At 33.9% G+C, this 27,068-nt stretch overlaps 1 protein-coding gene across 1 annotated transcript; it reads left to right on the plus strand.

Annotated features, from left to right (window-relative positions):
- The first annotated feature begins 3,188 nt into the window (after nt 1-3,188).
- Nucleotides 3,189-27,068, plus strand: LOC113857282. The gene is made up of 10 exons (XM_027489097.1): nt 3,189-3,444; nt 3,890-4,043; nt 4,990-5,164; nt 5,813-5,928; nt 8,047-8,106; nt 8,672-8,819; nt 10,635-10,701; nt 16,113-16,184; nt 25,839-25,904; nt 26,829-27,068. The coding sequence occupies exons 1-10, from the start codon at nt 3,232-3,234 to the stop codon at nt 26,964-26,966; spliced, it is 1,209 nt and encodes a 402-aa protein (XP_027344898.1). The 5' UTR covers nt 3,189-3,231; the 3' UTR covers nt 26,967-27,068.

Genomic DNA, 27,068 nt, shown 5'->3' on the forward strand with positions numbered 1-27,068 from the left:
CCCCAACTATATCATCTTGTTCTTCTAAGATTAGTTAATAAAGCTAAATACATAAGATGTACTTTGTTGCCTGTTTTGTCAGGCATCAAAACACCTCCAATTAAACCCTACCCTCCAAACTATTTGAGCAAACCCTACCCTCTTAGCCTCTTGAAGAATATGCTGTTGTGGGTCTCCCAATCGAAGTATTTGATCCTTTTAGCGAGGACGAAGATGAAATCCTATCTCAACAACAAGATGATGAAGAAGACTCCCTCCCACTTCCAAATATTCCACTATCACAATCATTACCATTATACAACCAACCTCCACATTTTCTAAACATTCCCAGTCAAATACAAGAACATGACTCTGAGTTTGGCCATGTTCTTGATCGTGAAATTGTAGTGTATCCGTTTAGAACTTTGTTGGCCAACGCTTCTCAACAAAAGAACAAGTCCAAGACGCCATAAATAGATTTCACATTGTCAATCATTGCACTTACACGGTGAAAATGTCAAGCACAACTAAGCTTGTCGTTGAATGCATTCACAATGACTGTGCTTGGAGATGTCGCGCTATATTGCGCACCAAAGAGCAACACTGGGAAATAATAAAGCTTGAAGGGTGCCACACATGTGCTTCCCCAATCATTTCACAGGATCACAACAAGTTGGGATCACGAATGATTTCTCAAACCATTCGTGAAATTATTGAGACTGATCCATCCACACCTATCGCAACCATCTTAGCCCACATAAAGTCCACAATGGGTTATACAATCAGCTGTAGAAAAGGATGGTTGGGGAAACAACATGCCATTGAAAATATCTTCGAAAATTGGGAGGAGTCTTACCATAAGTTACCTAGACAGTTGCTTGCAATGCAACTGTATGTTCTAGGCTTCATATGGAAATTGAGTACACAACCGGCATACAATGGTGGCTTGCTTGACGCGGGGAATGTGTTCTTCAAGAGGTTGTTTTGGATCTTCAAGGCATGCATTGATGGTTTTGCCTTCTGCAAACCAATTGTTCAAGTGAATGGAACATTTTTGACTGGCAAATAAAAAGGGACTTTATTAGTGGCAGTTGCACAAGACGGCCGCAACAACATAATTCTCATTGCCTTTGTTGTGGTTGAAGGTGAAACTAGCGATGCATGGTTCTTTTTTTAAAAAAACTTAAGGAGGTACGTAACCTCGTAAGAGGGGTTATGCCTCATTTCGAATTGTCACGAGGCCATAAGAAGTGCATACTTCAGAAATGGAAGTGGTTGGACAGAAAACAATTCTGTCTATGTCTATTGCATTAGACACATTGCATAAAACTTCATGCGACGATTCAAAAATGCTACACTGAAGAAAGATGTCGTCAATATGGGTAATTTTAATTTTTTACATAGTCTATATTATCATTAATATTTTATACAATTGCTTAGCTAGTTATATTAATTTAATTTGTAATCTTGTTTCCAGCATATGGGATGACTGAACCGAGATTCTTTTACTATTACAACATAGTAAAAGATAATAATCCTGAAGCTGCACAATGGTTGGACAACATCCCAAGAAAAAATGGACACTGACATGGGACAACGGACGACGATGGGGACACATGACAACAAACCTAGCAGAGTCAATCAATTCGGTCTTAAAGAAAACCAGAAACTTACCAATTTGCTCCATGATCATGGCAACATACACCCATTGCGATAAGTTCTTTATTGACAGAAGCAAGGAAGTAGATGCAATGATTAATGCTGGACATATGTACTCGGAGGTTGCAACTAAAGCAATTCAAGATGCACAGTCAAAGGCGAACACTCATAAAGTCATCACCTTTGACAGAACAAACACTAGATTTTTAATCGAAGAAACGCAACATCCGACAGAAATTCGACTTGTAGGAAGATTTACAATACGGTTAGATGAAATGTGGTGTGATTGTGACAAGTTTCAAAAAGTTCACATCCCATGCTCGCATGTAATTGCTTCATGCTTACACACATACCACAACTTTGACATCTACATATTTCCTGTGTATACCTTACAACAAGTTTCTAGGGCATACGAAAGTCAATTTGGAGAACTCAGACATGAAGACTATTGGCCAACTTACACGGGCCCAACTTTGTGTCCAAATCTAGAACTAAAAAGAACTTCAAAGGGTCGACCCAGGTCCAGTAAGATAAGAACAGAGATGGACATTAGAGAACAACAAAGTCGGGCAAAAAATTGTTCTTATTGTCATACCCTTGGTCACACAAGGAAGACATGTCCAAACATCGGTCAAGCTTCTAGTTCCTGTCATTGATTTATGTTGTTATTATTTTAAAATTTTCTTAATGTCATTTTTAATTTTATGAATGTTATTGCATCTTTTAAATTTTTAGTATTTGTAATTTATATTCAATATATAATTATATATATAATATATCTACATAATATTATTTAATTATATTTATTAATATTAATAACATTTTTTAAATAAATAATTATGTATAAATTTTAATAAATATTAATATATCATAATAAATAAATAAACTGGTTATTATTTAATACTTTATTTATTTTATAAATATATAATATTAAATAACCAAAAATATAATTTTAGAATATAATATTCATATCATTTTCAAAAAATAAATTTATCTTAAATAATATAATAAAAAATAATAATATTATTTATTATCTTAAATATATCAAATAAATTTTAATAAACATTTAAAATTAATATTATTACTATTTTTATTTATTTTTAAATAATATAAAAATAAAAACAAAATTTAAATAATAAAAATTATTTTATTATATATAATTAATAAAATATTTATTAAAATAATATATTATAAATATTTGTTTTAACAAAATAATAATATATAAATATAATTTAAATAATAATATTTATTTATTAAAAAAAAAACCAAAAACTATCTAATATATCAAGATTCATCTTAATAGCAAAAAGAAACAGGTCTATTCGTGTAAAAAAAAATTGGCAGAAGATTTTTTTATTTTTTTTTGTTATTTTACGGGAAAAAACTCAAACAAGTAAGATAAAAATATATAATATAGTAAAAAGTAATAAGGGCGTGCGTTGCACGGTGGGAGGGCTAACAGCACTCCTTTGTTTGGTCTCTCTTGACCGTTTCATAGTCGCTTTCAAGTTCTTCTTCTTTTTGTTGTTCTTCGTTCATTCACCAAAATTTAATGATTTGAGTTTGTTACGTTTGAGAGTGCGAAAGGCCACTATGGGAACGCCACCCTCTGAATCTAACGAGGCTTCATCAGATCACGTGGTTGAGCTCATTGTGTGCGATGCATCAGCACCTTCTTCTGCTGTTACCGATGCCGACGCCGATACCGATTCTGATGATAAAGACCAAATTGCCCCTCTCCTCTCCCATTCCGAGAGACCCAAGATCAACATCTTCACGGCTTCTTACCCTCGCAGAAAACCCAGAGTACTTCTCTTTCTTCTCTTTCTCTTTCTCTTTTTCATAGGAAATGTATACATGAAGACACGGTTTGTGGTCAGCTCTTTATATGATAACATTTTACCCTTTATGAATATGTTTAAAGATTATAAATGTATATACACTATAAATTTCTGTCTATGGGTGTGTTGCTCTATTTAGAATTTTCTGTTAATCGGAAATCTTTGGTAGAACTCAAACTCAAGCTAAGTTTGCCTTAGTTAGTCACCTGTGGATGGATTATATGTGAGACACCTGGATCAAACAGCAAATGCTTTGAAATGACTTCTGTTTACGTCAGATTCTCATGATGGTCTGTAATTATAGATTGAAAAAAAGATGGTTTTTGTGTTTCTGTCAAAGAAAAAAGATAATTTAAGCAAAGGGAAGCTGATGAAGCAGAGTTAATTCTGTAACTTGTGTGTGGCTGCAGGATGAAGTGACCAGATTACTTGAGTCGGAGACATCTCCTTTAATTCAGTTTGCATTGTGGGTATGGAATGGGTCCAGATACTCTGGTTTACTTTGTATGGCGCTCTCATCTACCATTTACTTTGTAATGGGAGTTCTGACCAATATTTTTTCTGGTAATGTTCTGCTGATCTGCATAGTATGCCGTGTTCTTTACTTGCACATTATGCATTTGCAGAATAAAGGAAACAACAAGTGAAAAACGAATTTAGTTGCAACTAGCTAGTAATTCTGATAGGAGTTAAATGTTATGAATTCAACTTCCATGATGTTGAGCTTGTTTTCATCATTTTTTTCTGGGTAGTGAGAGGGAGAAGGTAAACTTGTAAATTTTCCCCCCTTTCCGTTCCATTTTCTTCAGTATTGATATTCGTCTGACAAATCCTATATATGTCAAACATTGGTTTTCACTGCATGGTGGTCATAAATTATTTTTCCTAAGATCTCCCTCAAACTACTCCAATCCCCCTGCATGGATCCATGTCCATGGTCTTAAATCGTGGTTGTGGTCACTGTTGTGTTGTACCTATTGTAGACTGTTGCGGTCAATTACAAACAATGCAATCTGCTATCAGAATCTGATACAGTTACAGATGAGATGTTGCAGCCACATCATGTGATGCTGCCTGCAATTTCAAACCCTGTAAACAACTACTGGATTTTTTTGCCAAATATTTTATTAAAACCTTCTACTGTTTTTTGAGCTAAATTGTTCATACATCAGTCCTTAAACACAGCTTTTGAGTCATTTTTTGGGAGATTACTCTCTCTATTCCTTTGTGCTTTTCTTGTATGTATAATATATGGATAGTCAAGGAGACAATGGATGCAAACACAAAAACTCTCTCGTTACAGTAAATAGTTTTGCATCTTAAAAATTTTGACAAACTATCTATGATAGTTTTACCTTCCAATTCTATCAATCTTTTATTATCTTTTTCTTATTTGGCTACTCAGTTGCATTTAAGATTATTTTTTCAAGATCTACAATTATCTTCTGTTCTTTTTATGTTATAGTTGTTGCTCATTTTAATTTTTGCAATAACAATTTTGATTTGGCAGTTCAGGCAATTCCTTTGTTTGAGACTGCTTTTACAAGATGTGCAATTATCTTGATACTGTCATATTTGTGGTTGAGAAGGAGTGAACAGCCACTATTTGGAACATCCCATGTTAGAATCATTTTACTTTTAAGGGCCCTTACAGGTTGTATATCGATGTCTAGTTTTGTATATTGGTAAGTAATCACTTTTTTCCCTCTCAACATTAATCTTTTTCAGCATTTCATTTGTGATTTTGGTATGATATTTTCTTTATTGGACATTTCTTGTTCATTCTTTATCTTTCTATTTTTGTGAAATGTCATTATTTTATAATATTTTATCTTACTTTTAGAATATTATTGGATATTGGATAATATAGTGATCTTTAACATTGATAATTATTCACACAGAATATAGTTTATGAAGCTTTTGGGTTTGCACAGTGATTGCACTACTTGCTAGTATGATATTCAATAAAGGTTTGAGCATAGGGATTTGTATTGCATATTCTTGTCATGTAAATAATAACTATGTAAAGACAAATCAATGTAATACTTTATTATCTTTCTGTCTCCTAAAATATGAAACTCCATGCTGACAACTAGTGTTCTTTTGCATACAATATTCTTCACATTAAGTTCAGTTAACCTTGTTTTGTAATTTGACATCACCAATTTTTGCATCAACAAAATGAGTTTACATGCAACTCCTTTCATCATTTTTTAGCCTTTTTTTTTTCATTTTTCTCTATGTTCATTGGAATTATTTTGCTTCTTGAGGTTTTCATGAATAGCACACCTACTATAAAAACCTACTGTAATAAAAAATCTGTTCCTTTTCAGCTTTCAGAGGTTGCCTTTCTCTTATGCTATTGTATTGAATTCAACAACTCCTATTATGGCTTCAATTATGGCAAGGGTTTTTTTGCGTGAGAAATTAAAAATTGCTGATATTGCAGGTAAGGTTTAATAGTTCTATTCTTAAACTGACCTTTGATAAGAACAGTTGAGACTACACAAAGGGACTGAAATATGTATGTATTTCTGATGGATTCAAATTGTACAGAGGGTACACAAATATATTGACACAAGGAGAAATCAAAGAGAGGAAAGAATGAAACTAAATCTAATGATATCACCCTAATTAGATAATATACAGCAAACCTCCTAAATATACATCAATGCAGATCAAATCTGAGATAAATAGGAATAAAATCAATTCAATCACATTTATATAATATCTGCTGGGATATCTCTATAACCTTCTCAATATTTCAACCATGGTAGTCAATAACCCATGATAGCGGCGCTATTGCGGTGGAGTAGAGCAGAGTGGCTCCCCGCCGCAACACAGTGCATAGCGTTGCGATTTTGTGTAGCAGCTGGTGCAGCATAAATTGTGGCCAAAATTGCAGAAAATTGCTGCTGCTAGTTGATGCATGACAGAAATGTCAAATTTACCCTTGTTTTCTTAACATTTGAAGGCTTTTAAAGGGGGCAACAGTGCCTGATGTCCTTTTTTGGCCAAATTCCGGTCATCTTTAAACAGTGTTGCTCCTAGTTCTTATTAGTTGGAGAGTTTAAAGCCCATAGTTGTTAATTGTGTGCAATGGCAGCACCAGCACTCCCTGAATGCCCATAGTGTCCAACCTTGAGTTCGTGGGCAGTGTGGTGTGATTAACGGGTCTTTTGTGCAAAATCGTGACCTAGCTGCTATCCTCTTTGCCTGAATAAAGCCTGCTTTGCCTGTTTTGGGGAGGAATTTCACCCGCATGTACATATTTAGATGTTCTGGGAGCCAAGCATGGTCTTCTTGTGTGCCTAAAAAGAAAGTGAACCCTAGTTACTCTCCGCTCTCAATCATCATCTTCAGCGCTTCCTGCTCAGTCTGACAAGATTCACAGTAACACATGACATATTCTGGCCAGAATCTGGTGTTGCACAACGTTTCCGGCCAGGTTGTCACTTTCGCCATCTCCGGTGAGATTATGTATATCCTTTGTTATTTGGCAAAGATCCCATCTATCAATTGGCCTACCCATTCTCTTTGCTATCTGTCTGTTCTTGAACTCTCCAAAAGTCTAATACTGCAATGGTGACCTCCAATCAGCCACAGGGAACCTGACAAAGCCTTGCCTCTGTATCAATTTCTTCTTGTTTGGTTCCTTTATTTTGCTGTTATTGGCATGTATATTTTTTCAAATACTTTTGATCATTAATTATGAATATGTCTTTAATTTGAATATTTTTTTTCAGCTTATACATGTATAGAATAATCTATTTAAGATGTATCTTAAAGCTTCCCAATAGTGGTCATCCTGCTACCCGCTATCTCGTTATAGCAGTTTTGGAGTCAGCTGCACTATGCTAGGGCCTAATATGCCTAACACTAGAATCTCGTACTTTGTATGTGGGACCCTTATAGCTCTTGCTATTAGATCCTAACACCTGTATTTCAAAATTAAATTAGGAGAAAATTTAAATTATGATTTTTTACTCAATTACTTGTCTACATTATGAATGACATTTATATTGCTTAAATTCTGTGCAGTTATATCCTGTTTAGAAGCCGAAGCAGTTAGTGAACTGTTAACTTTATTCTATTAATTGTAACTACCATTTAAGATCTTATAAATGGTGTCATCTTTTTGTTTATACAAGCCATTGTGGCATACAGGATGATGTAGAACATGACAGCAAACATGACAAGCTCAAAATTATTATGGATGGTTCTAGTGACAAATTGACAATGGAGCTGTAGGCATAGAGGCATACTATACCTTATGTAGGGCACCCAATTAAACCTCATTCTACTTAGATAAGAAAGCTGATCTATAAACTCAAGCAAAGCTAACCTACATTAGGAAATAAAATCCTAAGCCAACTAGTGATAAAGATATTTTAAGTCTCAAACAAGAAAAAACTAATGAGAGAATTCTTAATAATTATATCACAATTCCAAAGTCACAGACCCTAAATTCCATATTACTTGTACAAGAAGACATATGATTATAAAAGTATGGATTCATCATCAACTGTATTTACAGATTAATTATTTAATGCTCCCTATTGTTCAGGTCTTGCTTGTAGTTTCTTTGGTGTACTGTTCTTCTTTCGAGAAATGCTTGCTACACAAGGTAACAGTAGTTTCCATTTTTTATTCTTTTTTCATGTACCTCTATATAATTTGACTCCAAATTCTTATACTTGAGTGTTTTTAGGAGCTCAACTTAGATGAGAGTGTTTATAGTTGTTAGTTTTTTTTTTTCCATATTTTTAATTCATTCTTAATTTAATTTTTTTTATAATTTAAAGATTTGATCTCTTTAATATTGTCTTATTTAACATAATAAGATATTTATTATTAATAGAAATATTTATTTGTTTTAAATTTAAAAATATTTTAGAATTTTATTTTAATTTGATAATAAATGTACAATGCAAGGCAAATGTGCTAATTTACATAATTTTCCTGGTATATTCCCTTTAACTATAATAGGTTTACTCATAATTTAGAATAAATAATGCATATAAAAAAGAAGAAAACGGCCAACAGGACTTCATCTTGTTAGTTACAGGAGGTCTTGTGATATTTTTACTCATTTCTGACTGAGGATTTATAGCCTGCATCATCTTGGTTCAGGAAGAATAATTGGTATACTTTTAATTACTCTTCCTAATTTCAGAATTTCCATTTTCCAGGACAGTTAGTCAAAGCTAAGGAAGCAAGTAATGCATATGCTAAGACAGGTCATATATTTGCTATCCTATTCGGCATCTTTTCATCAATACTTGGTGGAACTAGTTACTGCCTTATAAGGGCTGGAGCTAAGGCTTCAGATCAGCCACTGTAAGAATATATTTTATTTCCTCTTGGATTTTCTCATTGATAAAAAATGTTACTTTCCTGGATGTTTGCACCTCAGTTTTCTTCATACCTGTTTATTTTGATTTGGTTTATACTTGTTTGTTAGAATATAAGGTAGAATATACAAGTCTACCTAGTATTTCCCTGTCCTTTTGTTTTAGAACCCATTCCCTTTACAATCTATTTATTGGTAGTATGGTGCTTATATCAAAGTACGTGGGTATGATGCCTGCACAGCAGTCCAGGCTTGTCATTTAGTTCATCGAAATATATCACATTTTTATCCTTTAAAGATTTTGCTTTCATTAAAGGTAGCTAATGGTCCTTATATTGACTTTTGGGAGGACAAATGGATGGAATATTTCTGTGTTAGATATGCTTTCGTTAGTCTTTATCATCTTTCTTCTGTATATAGCCCTCCTATATATTATTTTTATAGTGTTAAAGATTCTATTTTCTTGGAATTTCTGATTTTTTTAAAACTTCAATGATAAGGAATATACATAAAATTTGTGATCTCTAAGTAACAAGAAACTAAAATTATAACCAAATCCTAATTAGATTTGAATTGTGCCTTAACCACAAGGAAAACTTAATGTACTCCAATCACGCCAATTAGTTGGCTGGATTCCCTAAATTGTTATTTCACAACATGAAATGGTTCACCAGTCTTATTACGTGCATGGCTGATCTTCTTTGGGCCTCCACAGACATGCTTCTTGCCAAATGCCTTGAATTAGCCCACTAAGTATCTCCTTGAACCTTTAGTCCTTGCCCTTGTAACTAGTCCAATTGGCACTTGGATATTATAGGATCAATATACATGCTATGTGTGCTATCCTTCCACTCGTTAGTTTCTTTCTTGTTATTGTACATATTTTTTCATTGTATTGAAAGATGACAGTGACTGAATATGAAAGAAGAATGGAGTTCATTTCTATGTGAGCACAACATATTTTAACTTTTAAGTTGAAAAAAGTATTATAAAATTGTCTACCCAAATATAGAATTGTTACTTAATAATATACTGCAGACATGTTCTTGGAGCAAAAAATATTACTTGAGGTATTGTTATATAAAAGAATTGGCTTTATCTTTTTAAGACGGATTCTAATCTGAACATTCACAATTCTTTTAGTTGACATTTTATTGTCATATGTTCCTGACTTTTTAGGTGCTTCATTTTATTAACTAGTAAAATTCCTATACACTGCACAAGTGTTATTAAATTAAAATAATTTTTAAATAAATAAAAAAATATTGCATGACTATTTTAAAGAGTAAATGTTAATAATAATAAATGTTTTATTTTATTAAATAAAGTTAAATAAAGATAATTTTTTTAATTATAAAATAAATTATGAAAATTTCAAATTTTAAATTAATATTAAATTGAAAAATAAATGCTTACTGTTGAAGAAAAAAGCTTGGAATGACGAAAATGAGAATTAACTCTTAAAAGTGCTCTTGTTTGAGAAAGCTCCTAAAAGTGCTCTAGTTTAAGATTTAGAATTCACAAATTATACATATAGGTCAAATATGAATTGAGATTGCATATAATGGATTTGTATCACAGTAGTAGATATATGAGAGCTATTGGTTGTAACTAAGATACAGAATGGCAGTGTGCTGTGTTTTGTAAAATGATTACGATGACTTGACTTTTAAAGACCCAAACAGTCATAGAACTTAGAGCAGAAATGTGAAAAGTAGCAAAATTATCCAAACGTATTTTTGGCAGTGTATTTTAGAGAGTCAATGTATCTCTTAATTATATGAATTTCTGTTTTGTTGCAGGTTGACTGTCTTTTCATTTGGCTTACTGGCTAGCCCTGTGATGGGTATATGTACTTATATCTTTGAGGTTAGTTCATGCTTCAATTAAGTAACTTTTTCAATCAATGTATGAAAGAAACACAAAAGTGATGCAGAACTGTAGCCCCAAAGGTACAGTTCTAGGGCGAGTACTTCCTGACTTACAAAAAATAAGAATAGAAGTTAACTATTATTCAAAACCCATCAACTATTTACAGAGGGAGCCTATTTTTAGCCATATAAAATCCTATAACAAATTTAAAATAATAATAAAATCTAAAATAATTCTAAATTGCTATCAGGACAAAATCTAAAATTGTCTCACATTACTAAAATAACAAAATCTAAGATAATTCTAATTTACTAAAAATAACAAAATGTAAGATAATCCCAAATTACTAAAGATAACACAATCTAGAATAATCCTGTATTAAAAACCCCAATTAAAAATGCAAATCCTAAAATAAGATAATTCAATCTACACCAAAAAGTTTAGAAAATTTATTGAGAAGCTGCTTAAATATTTGTAATTATTATTATTGTTGTTGCTGGTTTCTACCTATAAAATTTTCAAGAATATTATTCACTATAACCTTAATAAATAATCAGTTTTTCTAGTGTGTGCCTGGGCACATGTTAAGAAATATTAATTACACCTTATTAAAAGTTTTGAATTACTATAAAAAGGATGGATTGAATGTGTTTTATGATTTTGAGATAATGAATATTCTTTTTTTCAACAAAAATTTCTAATCTTAACTTCTTAACATGTGCCCTTGGACTTAGAAAAAAACGATAAATGATAATTAATCCTCTATATCGGCTAGAGTTGTTCATTTGGATTATTTCTGATGGTACTGGTCAGTTTATTTACATTTGCAAAATAGTGTCCTTGTATTTTCTATTAACGTTCATTAATTGAATAAGGCTCAATTTGGATAAACTTATTAATAAGTTCTTATAAAAGAGAAGTAAAGAGGTAAAATGATTTAAACTTCTCTCGTCTGTTAAAATCAACTTATGTGCCTCACCTTTTTCTGAAGCTCTTTCATTTAACTTTTCCTAAAGCTGAGGTGTATAACTTGAGTTTAACTTTTGGGATAATTTTGATTTATTTTGTTTTCTTATTTTCTTCTCCTATAAGTATTTACTGTAAAGTTTACCCAAACTGGGCCTAGGTTAATGTTCCCTGAATTGTTATGGACTTATCGGGAGTTTAGAAATCATTCTGAATGGTTTCAGCAATAGAACAATACAAAATCTTTTGATTATTTTTCTTCAGTATTTTACATCATCAGCACAGATTTTAGGTACTTTCAAAACTTCCAATAATTTGTCAAGTCTTTTGAGGAGCAGCTCTGACCTTAGAAACCTTTGATTTGCAAAATGGGCAATTGGAAATTTGTGCCTATCTCAAGATTCGAGAAGGGATTGGGAAAAATATTGTCAAAATATATCCTGATGCATATGAAGTAATGACAAATGAGCTCGTTGTTAGAAAAATTCTTTAAATTATCAAAAGAAGCATGGTGTTATTGTAAAGAAGTACAGAAGCATTAGAAAGTGCCAAATGGGGAAGACTAAGCTAAAATTCATTGCATAAAAGTAAAACAAATGCAAAGGCCATTACCCACTTTATGTGTCGTTAAACTCTTGTTTATAAAGAGATTTATTCTTCTATCTTTTATAAATTCCAGTTTCCGTTGCCCAGGCTTAAGGATTTCTTTTTGTAACTTACTCTCTTAATGTGCATGACTTCTTGTGTATATCATATATTTACCTCTTAATATCAAAACTTTTTATATCAAGGTTTAAGTATCTTAGAGAGAGAGAAATAGAAACCGAAAAGAACTGAAATGAATTTGATATTGTTGATAACCCTCTGAATGCCGAAATCAGACTCTCTTATATGGAGTGTTAAGCACAGCAATCATTGACATCTAACAGAAAAGTAATAAAAGATATAACTGACTCATAACTAACTAACTGAAACTTGCATTTGAAACAACTCAGAAATAACAAACAGGAACAGCTAATAACAGAAATTACTAATTTTACTAACTGAAATAAGTAACACAAGTTGTACACTTAACAATCAATAAATTTCTAGGTCATAAATTTGACTTTAACACATCATATCAATTTAATTGTTGATTGAAACAATTCTGTAATTTACTTCTCAATTTAAAAAAAAAAAAATTATCTCTTGAAATTTTTTTTATATGATAAAATAAAATCTTCATTCTTGACAGTTAGGGCATTTCATTTTTACTATCTGGTTCATACTTTGTTCTTCCTTAGTTGTTTGACAAAAGAGATATTGTTCTTTGATATATATTTAGTGTATACCTCTCAAGCTCTAATTGCTCCCTATACTCTCCCACCAAATTTCTTTGCTTTCAATCCTAGCAACACTTCAAAGTGATTATGTATCATTGCTGCTGAACCTTCTAAAAATAGCTGTCTCAAAATCCTCTCGTTTAAGTTACTACTAGGAAACTTGGGCTTAACTCACTTCCAAAAGCTAGCTCTTAGGAGGAGGACTATTCAAGCCCTTATAAAGAGTACTCTGGTTATATTCCTAGCTAATGTGGGACATCTTAGCACACTCCCCCCCCTTCTTACAGCCAGCCCAACATTCAGACTGGATAGACTCTAATACCATATTAAGAAACTTTTACCTCACTCACTTCCAAAAGCTAGCTCTTAGAGGACTATCCAAGCCCTTATAAAGAGTACTTCGGCTCTATTCTTAGCCAACATGAGACATCTTAATAGTTACAAAACTCCTACCTGTGAGTCCTAAAGTTCCTTTCCCTCCACTGCTTCCATCACAACCTGCAAGTTCTCATTCTCCAAGACTTCCTTATGTTGGAAATATCTCTTCACATGAATAATGCAATCATATGCTTCATCACCAGAAAAACAGCAGTTTCAAGTCTACACCATCTATCATCTCCAAGGTTTGCATCCACTTTGGGCTCAAGATGAGAACCATTCCAATAGCACATTCGCAATGCTTTGCCGCCTCCTCTTTGTTGCCTATCTTTTTTGCTCAACCTATTCCAAAGGCTCATCTCGGCGAGCTTCTGCAACAACTTCCATATCATGTTGTCCATTCCTTTCATGAGACTTACATGCAGCTTCTAATCCTTCCTCATTTGTTCTCTTGTCCTCCTCTTGCTGTTTAACCCATCTTTCGAATGCATCCCTGTCCTGTTCTTGTAACCAATCTTCTTGGGCTTGCTTTGCCAACAACTTCAAGTTGTGTTCAAGTCAGTCCAGGCATGCCTCCTATCATGTACTGAACATGTAGAACTCCCTGGAAAGGGAGCTCTAATACCAGTTGTAAGATGCTGGTATAGCAAGAATATACAATTTAGAAAAGGAAGTGCTACAAAGAAATAGAAGTTCACTCATGTTTTCTTGGAGTGAGTCTTGTGTGACAGGAAGGAGAAACAACAGTATGGAACAAACTCAGGAGTTCATGAGCCTTGATTCTCCAAACACTCCTCTACTACCAAAACTATAAAGTTCTAAAAGAATCCTCCCTATTTATTTCCTTCTTAGTTTTGTAACTAGCTCTTACTTGGTCAATTAATTTCCCTTTCAATAACAGAATTAGGCCTTTCTATTTTGGCCTTCTAACTCCTACTATAAACTTTATTCATTTGGGACCTAATATTTCCTTGGAGGATAATTGATTTCTTGGTAGATCAAGAAGCAAAACAAGTAGCTTGGTCAAGTGCAGAATGTGAATATTTAGCAATGGCCCAAACATACTACGAATTATTAGGGGTTGTTTCCTTGGTTTTGGGTGTGCTAGAAAAGCTAAATCACCTGTCAGCTGAGTAGGTTTGACTGAATTAATTGAGTGAAATCAGTTGAGCACAAATGCAACTTGAGTTATGGAGGAAGACTTTATAATCTAAGGATTTTTGCTTGAGTAGAAGTAAGGTAGAGTGCATGCATTGTAGGTTTAGCAAAAAACAAGATGAGGATCATGTGTTGAAAGTTAAACTTGGAGATGACATTATACCACAAGTTCCTAGTTTTAGGTACTTGGTATTGATTATACAAAATGATGGAGAAATTAATGAAGATGTTAGTCATAGAATACATGCTGGGTGGTTAAAATGGAGAACGGCATTGGGAGTTATTTGTGACCATAAAGTACCTATCAAGCTGAAAGAAAAATTTTATCGTACCACAATTTGATCATCTATCCTTTATAGTAGTGAATGTTGGACCTTAAAGGAACAACATGAGAAAAAAGTGAGTGACAGAAATGAGAATGCTAAGGTGGATGAGTGGACACATGAGAAAGGACAAAATACAAAATGATAGTATACGAGAGAATATTGGAATATCTAAAGTAGAATAGATGACTAAAAATCATCTAAGGTGGCGCTAGTAAGAAAAGTGAATTACATGACTTTTAGTCTGATAAAGAGGGGTTGAGGGAGATCCAAAAGAATCTTAGACTAAGTTATTAAAAGAAACCTTTTGATCAACCAGATTTCTGAAAATTTGGTTTTTGACTGAGCTCAATGGTATCGTGTGATCCATGTCGCTGACCTCACTTAGTGAGATAAGGCTTGGTTGTTGTTGTTGTTGTAGTTACTTTATGATATCAGATTCAAGATAGCTTCACTACACAGCTGTGACTGAACAGCCGGAATGCCCTTCCCAATGCATTGGACCCACATTTACATGAAAGCTAAATACACATAATCCAATTGCCACTTCATTTGGGAAAATATCTTGAGACTCATGCATAGAACATGTTAGGACTGGAGAACAGATTGCTGACAGCCCATAAGAAGGTTGTCAAAATTGAGTTTCAACGTTGGAACGGAAGGGGGTATTGTATTGTAGGAGCAATGGATCACAACAAAAATTGTAAGAGTCAACTAAAATGCATAAATATATTTAATCACATATTTATAAACAAAAATAGCATAAATTAGCATATATATATACATGAAATACTATTCAAATTGAAGCCCTAATCAAAGTCAACATCATTCTTCTTCATGCTTTATGTGCAAAACTTGTTTGCCATAATAATACATTCAATAGATTCCTGTGCTGAATTCATAAATCCTTGATTACTAGCAACTTAGTCTTTACCACCACTGCCTAAAATCGAAAATTTACTTTTCTCTGTGAGTTCATCATTCAACATATTGGGAAAAATAGGTTCCTTCATTAATAGATTTATGAATAATCTTTTTCCTGCAAGGCTATGTTCCAGTTGGATATCAAATATTTGTTTGTTTGAGTGATTATGTTACACGTTTTACCAAATGCTAGATTGATAGTAATAATAATGATCAACTGTATCGAATCTCACTTATATGGAAGTTTTTGGTAAATATAAAATAATTTGACTCACTGTATTCCATCTCACATAGGAAACTTTTTGGTACATATAAATAATTTATCTCCTTTGTGCAGGAATTTGTGCTACCAGGATTCCAGTCAATTTTACTTATGCTTGTACTTAGTATTCTGGCCTTCTTTGCTGAGGTAAAACTCTTAGCTGTTTAATGATGGTTTGCTTTTATTTTAAAAAAAAGGTAATAAATACAAATTGTCATAGTGTAGACAATTGGTGATGTTAAATAATATTGGTCTTTTCATGCCACACATAAAATGAGGACTATATATGAGCTTTGTTTCTATAGCATTAGCCATATAAGAGAAAGAGGTGGAATAAAACCATGCCATTTATAATAATGTTGTTTCTGCCTACACTAATATAATGATTTTGATCTTGCTCTAAATTACTACACGGTTCTGCTCATTGTAGTAAACTCTACTATCTGTAGCACTTCCCAAAAGTTTTCTCTTCTATTCTGTTCTTGTGACTTGTGAAACAATAATTTATATCTCACATAGTTTCATGCCATATTTTATTGTAGCACTTAAAGGGTTTGATAAGATTGTTTTATAACTACTTTTAGAAATGAACCAAACCTATTTTAGTCTCAAAAGCCAGCCAAGGCCTCAAACCCAGAGGATAAGGAGTATTCTAGTCATATTCCTAGCTAATGTGGCAAGTCATTCTCCTGAATAAAAACCTAAAGCACTCTCTACCCTAACTCAGCCTGATAATGATAATAAATGTTAATTAATAATTATGATTCAAAGCCATCAACTATTTAAAGAGAGCATATTTAGGCCACATAAACCCTAATCCCAAGATGGGCAATATAAAAATCCAATCAAAATAATAATGAAATATCTGATGGTACCCATTGAGTAAATCAATCTTGGAAAACCAACTGGTGTCTACTGTTTGGGCCAACATATTCTCCAATCTAGGAATGGGGAACCTATATTGTAATCTTATTAACAAGGCTGAATCATTCCCTAGTTCAAAAGATCCTTAACTTGCCTATTAACCTCTTCACGCTCTTCAGATTCATTCTCTACTGGGAAATGTTAACTAAAGAGGCAGCCAACACTAAGTCAATGGCATGTTGAATGTCCCTCATTGGTGGCAATTCCTTAGGAAACTCATTAGGTATAACATTCCTAAAGTCCTCAATCAATTGATCACATTCTTCAAAGGACCCATGAAATAGGGTTTTGGAGAACTCTATTGCTAGCTAGGAATGACTGTTAATACTGCATCAAACTCCAAACACACTAACTCAAACTCCGTAGTGGTAGAAAATGTAAGTTCTTTTTCAACTCACTTTGTTGTTGTTGCACCTCTGGAGTAGGTTGACTGCTTGGAGTTAAGTTGGGCGGGCAGCAATATGATATTTTTGCTCTGATAGCAGAAACAATGTGTTCTCTTGGCCTTGATTGAGAGTGGAACTTGGCAGCACCCAACTTTATCTAAACTCATTTATAAGCCCATGCTACCTTAAAAAGTTAATGGTGCTCATGTTTTATCCTTAATCTAGAAATGCCCACGGTAGAGATGACATTCATGGTGCTGCCACCATCGGTGACCAGGTTGTAGTGAATCCATCCCATTTGAAGATTGGAGTAGGAAGTGCTAGTAGTATGTTTCCAATCATCTAGTGGTACAGGCTTGGATTGGATGTTTTGCATGAGGCAAGGGGAGTAGTCATGATAGTCAAAATTGGGTGTCAAAACGTAAAATCGCATGATTTTACGATCTCCAACTCCCTCTCCGTGCTAGCTTGGTGCAAGGATCGTGATTTAGCAAGATCGGGTGGGATCACCATGCAAGAACGTAAAACCAGTGCTCAGACGATCCCCCTGTGTTTTCAAACCCAATGACCTGTGACTCAGTTTCCTTGAAAAAGATTTTGTCTGTGATCCCAAAACCTTTTCTCTGATCCTCTACTTTGCGATCCCTATAGCTTTTCCTCCGATGACTGTATTTGCTCCAGCGACCTTGTTATAGCGGAGCATTTTGTTGTGGCAACCATTGCAGCTGTATTTGCAGCCATTGTCGACTTTCCCTTTTTGCCCTTAAAATGATTTGCTATAAGTTTTTTTAAGGGTAAAAGAGTCTTTCCATTAGAATACATTACCTAATCCATCTTTTCCTTCTGTTCTTTGTCTCTGTTTTTAATGACCATGTCCTTGTTTCTATTTTGAGTTAAAGGTGGTTCTCTTCCCTTATTTGTCTTTGTTTAGCTTCTTTCATTTTTATATTTATACTATTTTATATGCATTCATACAATTTTTTAGGATCTTACGATCCTTGTTACGATCTTACGAGTTACAATCTTTCACCTCTTCTCCGATCCTACGTAAAATCTCGATTTTGACTACCATGGGAGTAGTATCATCAACATCATTTTCAAAAATATATTAAATCACACCACTACCTCATCCTCAAAATCTCTTAGTTCGTAAATGTTAAGAAACTTAGACCTAATTCATTCTCAAAAGCTAACTCATAGGAAGAGGACTACCCTAACTCTTATAAAGAGTATTTTAACTCTATTCCTAGTCAATGTGGAACATCTTATCTGTAACCCTTCTATGGGTCCTTAGTATTGGCAAGCTTTGTGTGGACACTAATATTTCCTATGTCCTTGCCCAAGATGATGGAAACACTCAGATGCTAGGCAAGTCAAATTGAGAGGAGTCTTACCACAATCATTGATCCTAGAGGTAGGGGACCACCAGTTGGTGATTAGAAGGACTAAGACACACTATTACTATGAGAGATGAGGATATGCGCTTGGGTGAGATGAAGTGCTAACATTGTGGAGCTGTTGCTCGAGAAAATTGCTCAACCCGTAGCTTTATGAAAAGTCTCATGGTGGGTAGACAGGGGTAAGAGGCCAACTTCTCTTCATGGAATCTCACAATCCGTTAACAAAATGGTTAACATTTGCCCATTCCTCCTCTTGAATATCACACGTAAGGTTGAGCTTCTCAAAAAGATGGCTCCTATGGTAGGTAAAGAAGTATTTTCTTGCAATTTTTGTTTCATAATGGCCCAACTCTCTATCGGAGCTAACTCTCTAAGCCTAGTTGTGACTAACTTAACCTTAGAGGGGTTGAATGAGTATAGGAAGAAAAATAGTCCTCAGTCTGGAAAAGCCAATCTAAGAAATGATCAAGGTCTAAGTAGCTTGGCAGATCTAACTTGGAAGTTCTGTAGGGCTTCTAGATCATTATCATGATAGTGGGTTTGATTATGGCAATTAGTATTCCTTCTCCAGTTATTCTGCTCATAATTTGACACTTCATCATAGTTAGTTACTTAGTAGTCGTCATTGTGATGGCAATGTGGACTTCAACGATTGTACTTCCTTGCTGATTAGACTGTTCATAGTTTGGATCAAGATTAGCACTTTTCCTTCGCTGATTGTTGTTGGCATTTATTTGGTACCTAATATAGGAAAGGATTTCAGTAAATTTAGTTTCAAAGGTGTCTAAGTAGCCTTGATAGCCCGTCAAAATTTTCCATGGTAGCAAAGTGAACAAAGAATCCAAAAAATTTCTTAGTCCATCCAATTCAAAATGCAAATTATCAATCATTACTCCATAGGGAGCAAATTGTAATGTTAAAATTGCAAGAAGTAAAATGTAAGGATCGACTTTAGACCTAGCACAAAAGTGATAATGATAAATTACCCTAACTACAAATAAAAGTTATAGCAATGAAATTCTAGTAGGGGATAAAATAATCAAATGTTAGAGCTATCAAAGTAATGATAGATATTTGTTTTCTTTTCTGATTGTTGTTTACTTTTTTGGTTAAGTGAGTGTTTTTAAAGAAAATTTGGCCTAATATAGACTTACTCAAATTTAAAGTGATACAAAAAATAGACAAGCTTTTAATTGAAGAGATTGCACTTATGTTTAGTCACAACTAATGAATCAATCCAAACAAAGCTATAGCAGTGTTATCAAATGGCGACCATGGCGGAAAACTGTGGTGGATTCTTAACAATCTGCCATACATATGGTTGTTCATGGTGGGTTTGCAATGGCAGGCCATGGCAGCCAATATTTGCATGGCGATCACAGTGGTTATGGTGGCTATGGTGAAATTTTGGGAATCTCCCCCCTCCCCCCCCAAAAAAAAAAAGAAAAAGAAATTAGGTTTTCTGATTTGACCTAGTTTCACACTAACCCAACATAAAGGAATTAGGTCTCAGCTAAGTCTTTCTCTCTCACAGCAACCTCCTATCTCCTTCTCTCACCTTCCCTACTTCCAATGACCATGAGCTCCAACAACCCTCATTTTCCAGTGAGCAGGTTATCTTGTTGCTGTTTTCATTTTACCCTCCATTCTATTTTTCTTTTTCCTTCTCCACATTTCTCTTCCCTAATCTCTCTCTCTCTCTCCATTTTTTTGGTTTCAACTTTCCTTCTCTTTCATTTTCCTTCTCTGTTTTTCATCCTTTTTTTATTCAAATACTGTTGCCTTGGCTTGACCAGAAGCTTTACTTAACATAACCTAACAACAAGCTTCTTCACATTCTTCAAGGGCAGTTAATCAGATTAATCCAACAAGATTCCTTAATTAGTCTTTCCATTTTCCTTGTTTTTAATCACTTTGTTTCACTTGAGGCTTGATGGCCTTTTGTTTGTATTAACTTTTGTGCTTTGAGACTTAGGCTATTATGTTATTATGAGATCTTGTTAGGAGGCATATGATATTATTTGATGATTTTCTATCAATTAGATTCTTGATTTTGACATATGTAGTTAGTTTTTTGGTTTTAACCCCTTCCTCCAGTGTTTTTCTATATTTTTGTAGATAACATTTATTATATATATATATATTTTACATTATTTTATTATGGCTGACCATGCTTTTGTCATGGCATCCCGCCATAATTTTATGGTAGCATTTTGACTTTTTCCATAACCCGCAATCCACCATTGATAATAGAGCTATAAACTGCAAAAACAAGCCTAAAATCATTATAAGGTCTAAAAACCTGGCAGAGGTCAATCCCCAACGTCAGCAGTCAATGGTCAAAGTTGTTCAATAGAACCCTTGTGATGTGACAATATGTGGGGCAGGGACGTTGGCTAGGGTTGATGTCAAGGGTGGAGGCAATGGGTGGCCCCAAGTTTTTAATACTCTTGTATTTTGTTAACCAAAACAACTGTGATCTTCTACAACAACAACAACCAAGCCATATCCCATTAGGTAAGGTTGGCTAAGTGGATCCATTGAGTTAGGTCAAAATTCAAATATTCAAAAATTTTTTTAATGAAAAAATCTCTTTTAATAAATTTGTCTTTGGGTCTCTTTTGACCATTCTTTACCAAACTAAAAGTCATGCAATTGACACTCCTTACTGGTACCTCCAAAGATTTTCTCTATATGTGACCTAGCTTAGACAAATTTCAATCATCTTTTTCACTGTAGGTGGTACTCAATATTCTCCTGTATATTATCATTTCTTATCATGTTCTTTCTTGTGTGACTACTCATCTACCTTAACATTTTTATTTCTGTCTCTCACTTTCTTCATGTATTGTTCTTTTAAGGCCTAACATTCACTACCATATAAAATATCTGGTCATATTGCAGTATGGTAAAACTTTCCTTTCAGTTTGATAGATACTTTATAGTCACAAATAACTCCTAATGTCTTTCTTCATTTTAATCATAGTAGTCAATAGTGGCTGCTATTGTGGAGGTATGGAGTGGAGTGACTGGGTGCCGCTATTCCATCGCTGTCACGTCTCATTTCAATGGAGCTGTTGTCGTGCCACGAATCGCAGCCACTATTTCATCCTATGGCAAAAGGGCATGTTTGCCTTCCCTTTCTTAAATGTGGAATACTTTTTAAGGAGGGTAATCTTAGGATTTCAACCCCCTTTTATATGTCAAACAGGAGCAAAAGGGCAAGTTTGCCCTCCCTTTCTGAAAGCTGGAATGCTTTTAAGTGGGGCAGTCTTGGGATTTCTCCCATCTTTTATATTTTTGAAAGTTGGAATGTTTCTCCATCTTAGCAAGAACCCTACCTCCATCTATGTTCTCTAGTTCTCTTGCTTTGTCCTCCATCTCCAGTGTCACTTTCTAGTGCAATTCACCATTTTTCATCAAGTTCCAATCGTCTTCATATCCAACAAATCCCAACTTATTTTTAATGTAAGCAAAGACATTTTTCCAGTTGTCTTTTTCATCTCTGGTGTAACCCAACCTATTTTTGACGAGATGTAAACTTTTTCGGATGATAGTGAGATATTTTTCAGTAAGACCATTTGCATTAAAACTTTTTCTGATGATTGAATACTCTTTGATCTATTTTCCTTCTTTGTTTTGATTGTCTTTGGAATAACAGTCATCCAGCTATCCGCTATCCTACTATAACATTTTTAGGGTCAGCTGCTCTTTGTAGCTATCCAAGATTGACTACTATGATTTCAACCACTAAACTTGTATTCTATGAGTAATATCTTCAGTAATTTTCTCATACCTGAATTTGGAAACTTTTATAATATCATCTTCAATTTTGACTTTCATCGGATGATTCTCATCTTTTTTTTTTTTTTTATAAACTTACAATGCATATAGTATGTTTTACTCCTACTTAAGTGAAAATCTTTAGATTCTAAAGTCTCCCTTCATAACCTAAGTTTAACATTAACTTCTTCTTTTGAATTCTCAACCAACACTATATCATCTGCAAAGAACATGCAATTATGGATAAACTTTTGTATGTGACTTGTAAAAATCATATGTAAGTCCTTTTCTTTGTAGTGATATTTTTATGTCATCTTCATAAAAAAATATATAGCTGCTATTGTAGATCTTCCTACAATTTTAGTTTCTTCTCATATTCTATGTTTAATCACCATTTCTCATAACTTCATAGTGTGACTTAAGTTTATTCCATTTATTGTTTGCACTTGGATATTACCCTTGTTCTTGTACATGGGAACCAAAATGTTCTTCCTCCATTCATTTGACATACTCTTAGATTTCAAAATCTTATTAAAAAGCTTAGTGAGCCACTCAAGTCCTTGTTTTCTCAAATTTTTTCAAACTTTTATAGAGATATTATTGGGATCAATCACTTTACCATTATCCATTCTCTTAAAAGCTTCTTTTACTTAAACTTGAATTCTACGATAATATGTTAAATTTAAATCATTCACTTGTACTTCTAATTCTGCTATATTTCTATTTACTCCTTTCCATTATTAAAAAGTTAATAGAAACATTTCTCTCATTTGTCTTTGATGACTTGATTCAAAACTAAAATTTTTTCTTTTTCATCCTTAATACATCTAACTTCATTTGAATCTTTAAATTTTCTTTCTCTAGTTTTGACAAGCTTATATATCTTTCTTTTACCATACTTTGTTTCAAGATCTTGATAAAACCTTTCAAAAGCCTTAAAACATGTTTCACTCATTGCTTTTCGTGTCTCATTTCTTACATTTTGATACCTTGTCCAATTTTCAGCATTGTCGAATGTATGCAAAATTTTAGAACACATTCTCTTCTCTCTAAACTATTCATACACATTTTCATTACACCACCATGATTTCTTGTCTTTTGGTACAAAATCTCTAAATTCACTTAAAATTTTCTTGTCAACTTTCCCGACCTTCATAGCCATTTGTCCCAAATGATGTTAGTACTACCTTGTGTCACCCAACTACCTACTTCTACTAGCTGCTTCTAAAAGTCCAACTATTTCTCACCTTCAAGTAGTCATCACTTAATTCTTGGAACAATAACTTGTTGAATTGTTTATTTACCAGTCTTAAAACAAACATGAAGGACCTGGACCCTATGTTGTGTAGTAAACCTCTCACCTTACATCAATTTACAATCCTTGCAATTTTTTTTGTCTAGATTTCTTACGAAGAAAAAATTGATTTGTGACCTTGAAACTCCACTCTGAAAAGTGATAAGATGTTTATTTTTCCCTTTTCTTAAAACAAGTGTTCATAATGTTAAAGTTGTAGGACATTTAGAAATCAAGAATAAATCATCATTTTTCATTTAACTCTTCAAAAATCAAAATCACCATAAACTCTTGTAAATTGTCTTGTCTAATAACCAACATGTTTATTATAAAGTCTTCACCTGCGAAAATCTTTTTGGTTTGTGGAATGTCTTAGATCAACCCCTTTAAATTCTCCCAAAACTTTGCTTTCAGAAGGACTTTCAAGCCAACTTGTGGAGCATAAGTACTAATAATACTAATAGTGTCTTGTGCAACCAATAACTTCAAAGACATGATCCTATCTCCAATTTTTTAATTTCTATCACGTTTTTTTTCCAAGTATTATTCACAATTATGCATACTATGTTCTTTCCCTTGACTTTTCCTGTATACCGAAGTTTAAAACCTGTAGCATTGAGCTCTTTAGCCTTATTTCTAACCTAAATCTTAAACATCCCACCAGTCTGCTGCCCTAGTGCCCATAGATGTTGGCTGTGCACTGGCCCATTGACTAGTCCTTGGCAAACATTGCAATGTTGGCATCACCACTTGCACTGCTCATTTGTAGCAGAGAGATGGTGGAAGGATTTAATACCAAACGATAAGAATCTTGGGAGAACCACACCACTAATGCTAATTGTTGTAATTGTAGAGCTGAAGGCCTTATAAAACCTTACATTGGGATCTCATACTTCCAATGTGAGACTCAAGTCCCATACCTTGCCATTGGATCCTCACAAAATACTGTTAAGGGAAACAAAAGGGAGCTTATACAAAGAGTTCCATCCAGTTCTGCAGAAACATGGACACTAGTTACAGTGGGTAGTACTGCTCTAACACTATGTTAGAATTGTGGATTTTGATTGGGGAAGACAGATAGCAAAAGATGGCTAATAGTTTTTTGTTTCTTTGTTTGATAGTTAAGATAAATTTCTTTATGCCATAAGTGCACTGGATATTCAAAATTGAAAGTACAAAATCTGTTGTGCAGCCTATGTTAACAGAATGACAAGGCTGTTGCAAAATGCTGCTGACAGAATGGAAAGCCTATACAAACCCTTGGTGACAGATTGGCAGCACCTAAAAATATGATTGATCTATTGTATAACAATGCCTTCAATTAAAATTCCTATTTATACTAATAATCAGGTAAAGTATTACTGTACTAGTATTATTGGTACAAGAACTATTCTGGAAAATGAGTTTTATTTATTCCACTGAAAACGGAAGCCAACAGCTCTTGCAGGGAAAAAAGACTCACAACGGCCCCAGAGCCAAGCGCTCTGCATACTCCCCATTATCTATCTCTTGCCCCTTCGTTCTCTCTTACCTACCTTGCTAAAAACCATAGCATTTCTAACCAACTGCTGACTTAGTAACACTAATCTTATGCCTCTACTAAGCAGCTCCTGGCACCCCTTTCTATCACCAAGATTTAACTATTCATCCAAATCTTGGGCCTATTTGGTGGCCCACTTGGAGAATAACCCACAACTTGATCAACTTGAGCTCCCTCAGCAATAGCACTACTAGAGCCCGTGTGTCTATCTGATACAGTAGTCATTTTGGCTTCTTTTATGTGTTCAACTAGTGGTTAACTCAAAGTGCTATGTTGTACTGTTGTGGAGTTAGATTAGAGCGGTTTATTATTGTATTGATATGTTATTCCTTCTTGCCGTTGTTCTTATTTCCTTCCACTTGTCTTGGAAGTTGCCTTATTCTTCATATTCTCTCCAATCTAGTAACATTTCTCATATAACTGCAACACAATTCTCTTTACTATTTTATGATATTTTGCATGAATCTTTTGCAGGTCTTGTTGGCACGAGGACTGCAACTTGAGAGAACTAGTAAAGTTGCCAACATACAGTACTTGGAGGTATTCTTCAACAACTAAGTTTCTATATGTCTCAGATGCTAACTAATTGGGAAATCAACAGCAAAGTTTGCTTTTTGACATTAGCATGGATGTAGCATGCCACTTAATTATCCACTTATCCTGATTTTCAGTCATTAATCATGATTGTTATCTTGGTACCTATAATGGAATCGGGAAGAGAACTAAAATGCATGGCACCAGATAAAATGTCAATTGTCAAATTAAGATTTTTCAAGAAATGAATGACATCTAGAAATATGCACCACTATGTTTTGCATTTTTTATACTCAGTCTGATCATGGAAAGTGTCGGATGGAAATATGTATAAGACTGTTTTGGTGCCATTGATGTATACAGGTTTTAGTTTGGCCCTGGCGGCCCCAAAGGTTATAGAGAAGTCTGTTTGGAATTTTATTCTTCTTAGGTACCAACACTTAGTTTAAGTTGAAAGTTGAAACCATCATTTTTGCTTTTAGATTCTGTGCATGTCTTGGATGTCCGTCTGGATTTTACATTGCCTATATCAGTATACAAATGTCGAGGTGTTGGTTTTGGAGCAACGTTTTTAGTCAACTTAATCCTTACTAAGACCTCCTTCGATTTTGTCAGTGGACGCGATATATTTTATGCATTGGTATCCTTTTGGCATTTCCTGGTTAAACATGATGAAACTTGTTTTGAGCATGTAGTGCTTTTTCCTCTATCATAGTGATCTTACAAGATATGATTAATGTCTTAGCATCATCCTCAATACTATTGGATGATTTATTGGCTATTTTCTGTCAAATATCCTATATGCACCAGTGTCACTAATCAAGTAACTTGTCACTAAATTTTGTGCTGTATTTCTTTTCTTTTTGCACTTGAATTGGAATTTCATACCAGTCCTGGGGACTGATACTGACCCACCTTTCTGTTTTTCAGGCAGCGCTAGCTCAATTTTGCAGCCTTGCTTTGACAAGAGTCGTGGCTCCGTCTTTTGATCACCTCGCTGGGGTTTTACTTATTGTTATCTCTGTATGTTGCACTTTGTATATAGGACCTGACAAGGAGATGGAATGATATAGATTCGAGTCATGTATTTTTGTTAGGTTTGGGGCTAAATATGATGTTATCATTTGTTAATTCAACTTGTTAATATAAAGTCTAGTCTCGTTTATTTTT

Source organism: Abrus precatorius, unplaced genomic scaffold, assembly GCF_003935025.1.
Source record: "Abrus precatorius isolate BTA unplaced genomic scaffold, Abrus_2018 Scaffold1, whole genome shotgun sequence".
Lineage (NCBI taxonomy): Eukaryota > Viridiplantae > Streptophyta > Magnoliopsida > Fabales > Fabaceae > Abrus > Abrus precatorius.

What these genes read in the sequence shown, in the direction of transcription:
- LOC113857282 (XM_027489097.1), top strand. Translation starts at nt 3,232, where the DNA reads ATGGGAACGCCACCCTCTGAATCTAACGAGGCTTCATCAGATCACGTG. An exon ending in AAAAATTGCTGATATTGCAG is followed by an intron (nt 5,929 to 8,046) that starts GTAAGGTTTAAT and finishes CCTATTGTTCAG; the next exon opens with GTCTTGCTTGTAGTTTCTTT. An exon ending in CCAACATACAGTACTTGGAG is followed by an intron (nt 25,905 to 26,828) that starts GTATTCTTCAAC and finishes TCTGTTTTTCAG; the next exon opens with GCAGCGCTAGCTCAATTTTG.